Here is a 10,820-nt window from a genome sequence, read left to right on the forward strand (position 1 = left end):
ACTCTAATTAGAAACGGGTACTAGATTCGAGGCCAGGTAGTACCATTGTTGGCTAATGCAAATTTCAGCGCAGATTTCGGTTTTCAAGGCCTAATATAGTATTGCTATTTATTTTAATTTGCTGTTTTTTTATATTTTAAAGCTTACATAACGACTATGGAATAAATTAGGTAAAAAATAACTTCCAAAATGAAGAAACTGGAATACATAACAGCGTGGGTAATCGTTGTTACTGTTTTCTGTGGTTTATCCGTACATGGAGAGCGAGTCAGACGTACAAGTATAAACTGCCCACAGAGCTGTAGTTGCGGTTTGTTTAATAACGGTAAGTGGATTGTGTGGTGTAGCATACGTGGCCTATACGTCACGAACTTGAGGTGTACGGCTTAATTGGTTTATAATAGTAGGCTTATTAGAAAATGAATGAATGTAACTTATTTGTCTTTGCGTGGCGGGGCAATGACAGTTGTTATAAAATATAGAGGTTCTGTTTCATGCACCTTGTGACCGCTTACGAGTTACCACAAATGTAACTTGTCCCATCTTCCCCCATTGTACTATATTAGGCTGGCAATTTAGATAACCCATAAAGGACCACTGGGTTGGAACATTTCCGTTCGGTATCCTTGCACAAGAGCACAAACGTCCACAAAGGTAGCAGGATCAAGCCTTTACCCCACAATACTATATAATACCACCATGCGTACTACTTTACAAGAACTTATCTTTTGGTATTGGTTTAAATGATATCACTGAAAATGAATTTTGACGTTTAAGATTAAAACTGTATCCTGCATATGGGCCGCCATGTTTGAATTGAAACTTAACAAAAATTTCGTGTTTTATACAATCATCATGTAACGTTTTGCAAATTGCATTTCAGATAAAAAGTCGATCAATTGCTCCAACACTGAGAAAACTAATGTCCCTCAAGATATACCTGGAGACTCTACGCTGGTTGATCTCAGCAATAATGTGATAACTGGTATTGGACGAAGAGATTTTAATCAGATGGTTCAGTTGCGCACAGTAGATTTATCCAGAAACACAATAACGGTAGGGTAATTGATATGAATAAATGAATGACGTACCTCATTTATCCTCGCATGGTTGGGCAACGACAGTCGTTATAACATGGGTGTTATGTTTCATACACCCGTGCGCACTTACGAGATAGGCTACCATATATGTAATGTTATGGATATATGTATGGTTTGGGTGCTGCTTGGGTTTGGTGTATGTGAATATGCTTGCAATATGACTTGACAGTAAGTGTGAGGTGTATGAATACACCGTGTGTGTCTAGTGTATAAGAAGACACACATGCTTAACTCGACAGCGGGCATGAGGCGCGTGATTTAAAACACACTGCCGATTACGTTATTGCCCCATCCAACAAAACGACAATAACATAAGTCATAACACCGGGCGTTTCGTTATTTTACGAGCACGAATAACTAATTTATTGCGTGTAAAACTAATCGCCTGCACAAGACACAGCAGGTGTTACAATTGAATTGCTGCATCTATAAAAAACGTTACTCATGGCGCGTATGATTTATTGCTTATGCGTTTTAACCTTTAGGGCACATCAAGTGATAGCAGTTTTGTATGTATGCGCCTTATCTATTTGCGCGTCCCCTATGGTATAAATTGTAATTAGACTGTAACCGTTAAGTGCTATATAGTCTAAAATGCTAATGAAATCTCGTGATAAAATAATGCATTGTTTATCAGCGTGAAACAATGTTTATACCTTTTACGAGTTTGATTTTCATATTTAAAGGTTGGGGTTTGCCGTGTGATTTAAATTTGCAACGGGTAAAAGGACAGTCCTTCAAACACGCTATACGGACAAAAACTAGTTTAAAAAATTATTAAAACAAAGCGTAGCTGCTAAACCCATCACGAGCAGTATAAATTAACATATATTCAGTTGCACTTAGTCATAACATGCTATCTTTTGACCGACCTACTATATTACGTTTCAGGCAATTGACGGTTTTGCGTTCGACGCTTCCCATTTAGAATTCCTTGACCTTTCGTTTAACCCGCTTGGTAACTTAACTATAAACGATCTTGGGCAAGCTGCAAGGTCGTTACGAGTTTTGAATATATCTGATACGAATATAAGAAGATTTCCTATGCTAAAGGACCCGCAAGGTAAAGTAATTATATACAAGAAACAAAAACCGGTGTATTTTAAGAGTTCAAAATATATTGTATCTATTTTACATATTTTTTTACTGTTTAAAAACAGTAATAAGTTTTGACGCGCGTTTTTATAAAGTCGTGATAACACTGTCGAATAATTCTGTAAGAATATTTTCCTGATTATCATAAAATGGGGATCCGTAGCAATAAAATTAAAAAGGTCTTGTCTGACAATTAAAGTGTCCCATCTTTCCACACCCTACTATATATAATAACAATGTAATGTGTTTAAGTAACGTTGAGTTCAGATTTTTGGAGTCATAATCAATTTGTACTTTCACGCGGCATGGTATAGGTTACAGTCTATCTATTACCTAACACCTCTAGTTTTGAAGTCCAATTTACCTTCCCATATTTTTACAGGCCGCTACATGACCCAACTAAAACGTCTCGTGGCATCCAACAACCTCTTTCCTGAGATTCCATACGGGCGTCTGCCTACAGGTCTTGAATACGTTGATGTGTCGTGTCTTGAAATGCGCATGTTACGAGCTAGAACCTTTCGTGGGCTTCTCCATTTAAAAGAGATTCGAATAACTGGATGCGACGCACAACAGGTAAAGGTTATACTTTAAACGGCTTTATTCTCGCGTGGTGGTGCAACGGCAGTGGCTTATAACACGGGTGTTCTGTTTCATATACCCTGCGCGCTTACGAGTTACCAGGTATGTAACTTCTTTATCCTCGTATGGCGGGGAAACGACATTTGTTATAACACGGGTGTTCTGTTCAACACATCCTGCGCCCGCCTACGAGTATACAGGTGGCTGTACACAGTATCCGGAATTGTCCGTTTTGCCTGTTTTGTCCGGATTTCGCTGCCGCATGCGGAACTCGGTAATGGGTTTGCATAAGACTTCGCACGCGAATTCGCACGCCGGATACTGTGGACAGCCACCTTTACCAGGCATGTAACTTACGTTATGTTTTACAACAGAGAAAACTAACGGCCATAGAAAGAGGTACATTTCAAAGTATGCCATCGCTTCAACTCCTAGATTTAAAGGACAACGCTTTGACAAGAATTCCAAAAGGTTTACCAACAAATATATTGGTTCTAGATCTGTCACATAACTCGTAAGTTCTAAAGCAATACTAAATGAATGTAACAATGAATTATAAAACCGTATCATCACGACTCCCATGGACCGTTGTTAATTGTTAAAAACACGGTCAGGATATTTGGATATTATGTGCTAAAGGTGTTCCATCTTTCCCTATTCTACTATAGACAACCACACTCGGTGGATTATTATGTGTCTGGCTTTGCATTGCCCTTAGGCAGAGTCAATAACTATATTATGGATTGTATATCCCATCGGATTAGGCGCATGTGTGACTGTTTACATTTGCAGCCTAAAAGTCGTGTATAGACTTATTAAACTTTGGCGTTTTTAATATCACTTGATTTGCTATTGCCTGTACACAACTGTATTACATTTGCTTGATTTGAAATTTTTGGAAGAGGTCGCTATAGGTTATTTTGCTATAATCACTATAATAATGTTATATGGCACAAAGCTTTGTAAATGCAACTATTATAAGCGAAAATAAGTACAATTGGAAACTATACTTTTTAAAAAATTATAAATAATAATGGTTTTATTAGTGTGTAATACAGAACTTCTATGCAAAATCTTACTGTGAGGCATCTCATGGCACCTGGGACCAATGTATGATCTGTATAACTAATTTTTGGTGACAGAATTTTACGAGTTAAGTCCGGACAATGTTCGACTGCCGAGTCGGTTGATACGGTGACGTCGGAAGATTATTTCCCAGTTGAAGAACGAACAAGTAAGTTGGGGAGTGAATAAAACTAAACATATCAGCCCCTGTAATAGGACACGTACTTAAAAGCTGTTGCTGCCAAGTGCCTGGCATATACTTGCTTTCTAAATAGTTCTTCTGGAATGTATTTGTGTTCTGACGTTTCGATTACGCCTTATAACGTTGCCCGGCCACGCGAGGTTATTGAATAAGTTACATTTATTTATTTATTTAATTACCCATCATTCTGTTATTACTTCATCTAATGTAGTATAGTCTACTATACGTTGTAACTTATGTTTAATTACAAAATAACAGTAGCTGTTTCGAAGCAGGCTACAGTGTTTAACCAATAATCTTCCATTTCCATCTAGTCTAGTAGTTTACTGTTTACTTTTGTTTTATGATAAATAACAATATCAGAAACTTTTGTGCTTAAGCTAAACTGAGTCTCAACCTAACCAACAATCTTGTCATTCTATTACAGCTGCGCAGAGCAATATTGGTAGCGAACTATCAAGCCTTACAGTGCTAAGAAAATTAGATCTATCAGGGAACTCAATACTTCAACTCTGTATTGATGATTTCATGTTTATGAGAGAACTAAAGGTAAATGCCATACCTTTATAGTATATTTCTATTCTATATGGGCTATAACAGTATATGAAATGCCATGGGGCCTAGAATTTAGGCCAGAATTGGTCCGTTTCCTCTACACCCAGGGTGCTCCAACCCATAAGTTACCACTAAGTTTGAAGCAATTGCCGTTAAGTGTATTTCCCCAAAATACATATATACACCCACAATGGTAGCAGCGTAAAGTCTCAAACTTGTATATCTGTAAGCTGAAGGCAGATGCACTAGTATGCCACATACTCACTTTAATTGAACTTTGGTTCCACTTGAATAACTATAACTTTCTTCACCAGGATTTGAACCTCAGCTCTAACACATTGAAACAGTTCCACCCTCAAACCTTCGTATACCCATCAAACCTTGAATCGTTGGATCTTAGTTACAACAACCTGGTTACTTTCAACACGTACAACTTGGTTGCACTAAAAGGTAGGAGTTTTTAAATTGGGTTTTTCTATTCCATATGGGCGAGGTTCTACGGCGCGGCATGGGGTGTAGGCTTGAGCTATTGTTCATTAAATGTTTTATTGTAAGAGCCCGGCCAATAGGTCTGCCATTTTAAATGTGCTTTGACCAAAATCAACCAATTATGTTCTATATGGGCGAGGTTCCACACTGAGGCATGCTAGAGCACTTGGGAGTTAGGCCAGAGTTGTACAAATACGAATTCAAAAAAGTTTAACCATTTCTTTTCGCAAAAGCTCCATTTATTTCTTCCCTTAGGAGGTAATGTGCCAATTCTGGCCTAAATCTCTGGTCCCGTAGCATGCCGCGCTGCAGGACCTCAACAACGTAAAATGCAATTAGAATATCTCTTTAATTGATTACTATTCATTATTTCAGAGATCTATTTACAAGGCAACCGCATTGGAACAGTACAGAATGAAATGCAGTTAATGTTACCATCATTACGTAAAGCCGACTTCTCAAACAACCCCTACAGATGCGACTGCCACATCACCAGTTTTGTAGATTATGTTCAAACCACATCCGTGTTATTACTTAACAATAATTTAAGTAAGTCTAAGGTTTCATGCTCTGCTGACGGTTTGTAGTCTTTGAATGAATGTAACTTATTTATCCTCTCTTGGAGGGGCAATGACAGTCGTTATAACAGGGGTGTTCTGTTTCATACACTTCGTGCCCGATTAGACGACTGTTTACGTTCAGTATAATAAATTAGATCAGATATTTCATGCTTTTAATTCCTTTTATTGTCTCATTTGGTAGTAAACAACGAATGTTTACAGAGTTATATAAAAGTATCCTCACGACTCTAAACGAGCGTCATTGTTAATTGTTAAAAACACGATTAGGAAATATGGGATATCATGTGCTAACGGTATCCTTCTTTCCCCACATGTTTTGTGTATGGTTTTCTATCTTAGAATATTTTCTATATAGGTTTCTTATACCATTTTTTTTCTTTTCAGATTTATACTCGTGCTTTATGCCGGTAGGCCTACGAAATCAACCGCTTATAAACGTTATTTCCAGCCAACTTGTATGTGACGAAGTGACCAGTACTAAAGAGACAGTACCCCCATGGGCAATTGCTGCCCCTGTTTCCTTAGTCGGTCTAATTGGGATTGTCATTGCAACAGTCATTGTTGTAATTGTGAGGCGAAAAAAGAAAGGCGAGAAGTGGTGTTGTAAAAAGAATGAAGACCCGAAAAGAAAAGTTGTTTCGAAGTTTACTAAATACGAAGAAGGGAGCGACATCGTTATAAAAGTAAGGACACAGTTAGCATACGTTGGTAATAGATTTAATAATATTCAACTTAACATAAATACTTCGGGATAAATAAATGGATTAATGTAACTTACAAATGATTGCGTGGCGGGCAACAATAGCCTTTATAACAAGGGTGCTCTGTTTTATAAACCACGTGCCCGCCTACGAGTTACCACGTATTTAACTTGCTGAGTGATTTGTTTCATTTTTATCTATAATGAAGTAGGCCTACCGGATTGGAGCAATCGTCGTTAGGTTTCTTGCCCGAAGACACATACGCCCAAAGTGGTAGCATCGTAGATATCTTAACATGTGGTATGATCGTTGAGCCACAGTTCGCCCATCACCCTGACTCCTAAACTATACATTTTAGAACGACAGTTGGAACGATGCTGCTATTCTATGCCACCAAACTAACCAGACATGGATCTTAAATGCGATGATACCAAAGTTGCATCGGCACACGCAATCTTCCAATAGTGCTGACAGTGAAATGCCTTTGGAGAAAAGCGAAATGAAGAAATCGCTCAACTTGGACGTTTTTACTGTCGGGAAAACGATCCGGGTATGTAGGTAGTATAGTAGGTTGGTATAAAGATAGTTCATGTAAAAACTTCACAACGCTCTTTTAAGAGTTTTGAGGGTACGGTTATATACTTCTGTAAATATAGTAGAGTGGGGGAAGGTGGGACACCTTTAGCACATAATATCCAAATATCCTGATCGTATTTTAAACAATCAATAACGGTCTATTGGAGTCGTAAGAATACGGTTTTATAATTCTTAGAATGTTTTTTGTTTACTACCAAATGGGACGAGAAAATGGAATGAAAAGGTGTCCCATCTTCCCCCACCCTACTCTATTTTGTATTTACTACTAAATGGGACGATAAAAGATCATGAATGTCCAATCTCGTGTAACAAGACATAAACCTTATATTTATCCTTTAAATACACTAGCGAAGATTAAATTAATCTTCACTTAACTTATTATATATTTGTATCCAGATTGATCGTTTGAACAGCTGCATTGACTCCAACAGAAAGATCGTTTTGATCATCACGTTTGAATTTCTTGGGGAAGAATCGTGTGTGTTTATCTTGAAGGTATATCTTATACCCCACATACTTGTACCTGTACATATACACCCACAGAGTTACACATGTGGTAACAGTAAGCGGACATGAGGTGTATGAAACAAAACACAACAGCTGACGTTACTTTGTCATGCGAGGATAAATCAAAATACATTCATTCATTTATTCATTTGCTTGTTTATCTCTTCAGACAATACATGAACGAATGCAGAAAGACCCGAAAGAGTCTGTCATTATAGTTCTATTGGATGCTACACCTTGGAAGGACATGCCAGTTGCTCTTCAGCGACTTATGGTGGAGAAATCGTTCGTACAATTCCCACAGAGTGGTCGGCATAGGCAGGAGTTTTATTTCTGGGACACTTTGTGTGCCCTGGTGTGTAGGTTGGTAAAAATCATTTGTTAATAAAAGTAATATAGTAGGTTGGGGTAAGATTGTGTGTGAATGTTTTTATTCTATCATATCGTTCCGTTTGTTAGTAAACAAAAAAGTAATTGCAAAATTCTATAACCATATCCTTGCGATTCTAAAAGAGCGTTGTTTATTCTTGAAAACACGTTCAGGAAAAAATGGTATGTTATGTGCTAACGGTGGCCATCTTACCCCACAGTATTATATGATCCTCGTTATTGTATTCGTAAAGATATAGGTAAACTTTATGTTGCTATGTTTACGTACTTACAGAACTACAGAAAGCGGTCCAAGGCGGAATTGGCTTGGTACAGAAGTTCCCGACGATGGTGACTTGATGCCCACAGCACGACACGTTGAAAAGTTGGATGATTACGTCATCAAAAACCGTGACGTCAGCACCATACGTTCAACTAGGCGAGCAGAAGACGACGAGAAACCAGAGATAGGAATCAGGTGAAATGTGGCGCTGTATTGTTTAAAATGTTTGAATAAATAAATAAATGACATATAAGATATATATCCTCGCGTGGCAAGATGGCACTTTTTCATTTCTTTCGTTGTAATTAAGCTCCTGTAGCTCTTGGATGAAACAATATATTAACGGTTCTGTAGCACAATGGTACAAGGTGTATTTTGGCCTAATGGAGATACGGGATAAATAAGTTACATTTTGTTAAAAATGAGATTAGGAAATGTGGTGCTTACGTGCTGACAGTATCCATCTTACCACTCAGTACACAACTAAATAATATATAAATGTTAAAATTCCTTGGCCATATTTTCAGTGCCGCAAGAGCCGCCCGCCTCCGTCGTCTTGGGATAGATCGTAACGGGGAAGTCGTGTGTGAGGTATGCCATATCAGAGTAATAATTACTTGTAAGTTGTAATAAACCGGACACGTTCTCATAAAACACAAAGAGGTATTATCCCTTATTTTTGTTGTAACAACTAACAACGCTTTTTTTAATGGTTATATAATTCTGTAAATATTCTTTGTTTACTGATTTTCTGTAAATATTCTTTATTAAACAGCATGGAATAGACGGATAAAAGAGTTTAAACCGTAATCATTTTACTCTAACCTACGTACTACATTAGACGCAATTGTAAGAGTACTTATATTTTATTAGGTACGAAGGCCAGCAATGAAAGAGCCAGAAGTAAATACGGTTAGTAACCAAGTAAAAGACGATCCTTTGATAACACTTCCTTCTTCGTTTGACCCTCCTGTCGGAACCTTTCCGAATTCGACGATGAAAAGGCTTGATGACGTAAGGGTTGATGACGTCATACCTGAAGATCCGGATGATGAAATGATAAGCAGTAGAAATGCATACGCGAGGTAATACATTTAGGCTGTTATGTATAGCAGTACGAATTTCAATATTGTGTTTTTACGCTTTTTTAGAGGCCCGAGAATACCGTTGTATAATTATGTAAATATACTTTGTTTACTACCAAATGGGACGATAAAGAGAATGAAAACCGGGACTGTCTTGCCCAACCAATACTGTAGATAAGAAAGGTGTATTTTTATGTCGACGTAACTTGTACCATGTTCTTATTTCAGTCACCGACGCCACAGAGGCAAACGTTCGCATACACTACTCCCACCTAACTGCGAGGACGCGGAGAGCATTTACTCCGCTGAGGAAGAAGAGGCTGACGTCAGACCACGTGACCGTGACGTAAGTCCGAACGGGCGACGTAGAAGAAGAAGACGTCATCGTAAACACACGAAGTCATCTCAAAGACGTCACGAACACCGACCGAAAAAATCGCGAAGGTCCCCCGTTTCTGACGAATTTGAAAGACCGACAAAATCGCGCCGGTCGCCTGTTCCTGATGAATTCGATAATTTGCATGGTACGGTAGAACCTCCGCCTATACCAGAAAAAGAATTTCCTCTTGTGCCAGAGACTGTTGCTGACAATCATCCACCGAAAATGGAAAAGAAAAAACGCTGGCAGCAGTTAGGGACTCCACTCAGTCGATTGAAATCGTTTTTTTAGGGTTTGAGTATTATTGTAGATGCTGCACTTATCTATGCGCTTATATATGCATAAAAAACGCATACATTCCATTTAGGTTCTTATTTACACCGATAAACCGCAAGCATAATTCTATACTTTAAATAACAAGTACATTTTTTTAAATGTGTACTAGAAATATTGTTTTTAGATTAGTTTCGGCTTATTTTTAAATATTCTATTAAATTAATCAACGTAAAAGTTAAAATAACAGGTTTTAATAAAATTTACAGAATTCGTCTTTTTGTCCCCAAATATAATAAAAAATATTATTTTATTCCACAAAAAAAAACGTTTCAGGCTGCTAGAGATTACTAAATAAAAAGTGGCGCGATTTTCTAAACAGTTTTTCATTTTAGAAAAAAAGCTCAATCGAAGCGAACGTGTTTACGTATTTTCTTTAATAAATCCAATAAAATGACTTAGATTTAGTAGAAAAAGAGTTTTAATGCGAAATAAATGTCTTTTGCATTTTCGTTTAGCGCTTAGGTGCGTCTAAGTGTATACGTGATATATATAAATGCCGTTTTTCAAGTCGAGAATTAGGGGTAGCAGTTGATCGGCTATAAAAACAGTTTTCTTTTCAGCGGCGCCGTGGGCCTGTGTTTGCGGGTTAATCCAATAATAACATAGTGGTTCCAGACTTATAATACACGCGCGTAATATGCCTGTAACTCATAACACAGTCGGCGTAATCCAGACTTGTAAGTTACTGACAGTAGCGTATAAATAGGTCATTTTAAGTATTGGAAAGAGTTTTTTAACTTGAAAAGTTTTAGGCTTATGGAGTATAATAGTAGCTGTAATAAAATAAACGTTTTTTCGTCATTTTTAAATGTATAGTATTTTAAAATTGTAAAATTGATTAAAAAACTGTAGTGTAATGTAGCTTATTTTAAAAATTGCTAATTTTTTGTGCGT

The 10,820-nt window shown here is 37.5% G+C and overlaps 2 protein-coding genes across 3 annotated transcripts in view; one reads left to right on the plus strand and one right to left on the minus strand.

The window, feature by feature from the left end:
• LOC101242471 overlaps positions 1 to 10,820 on the minus strand; it is a 357,398-nt gene that overhangs the window by 164,935 nt on the left and 181,643 nt on the right. The gene's annotated exons all lie outside the window — the stretch shown is intronic.
• On the plus strand, positions 118 to 10,038 carry LOC100179803 (toll-like receptor 3). The gene is made up of 17 exons (XM_002120201.4): positions 118 to 325; positions 884 to 1,056; positions 1,992 to 2,163; positions 2,578 to 2,771; positions 3,152 to 3,291; positions 3,920 to 4,011; positions 4,472 to 4,593; positions 4,914 to 5,049; positions 5,464 to 5,637; positions 6,054 to 6,352; positions 6,729 to 6,920; positions 7,364 to 7,462; positions 7,644 to 7,837; positions 8,139 to 8,321; positions 8,654 to 8,717; positions 9,000 to 9,211; positions 9,440 to 10,038. Exons 1-17 carry the CDS (start codon positions 190 to 192, stop codon positions 9,879 to 9,881), a joined length of 3,024 nt encoding a protein of 1,007 aa, XP_002120237.1. The 5' UTR covers positions 118 to 189; the 3' UTR covers positions 9,882 to 10,038.

Source organism: Ciona intestinalis, chromosome 13, assembly GCF_000224145.3.
Source record: "Ciona intestinalis chromosome 13, KH, whole genome shotgun sequence".
NCBI lineage: Eukaryota > Metazoa > Chordata > Ascidiacea > Phlebobranchia > Cionidae > Ciona > Ciona intestinalis.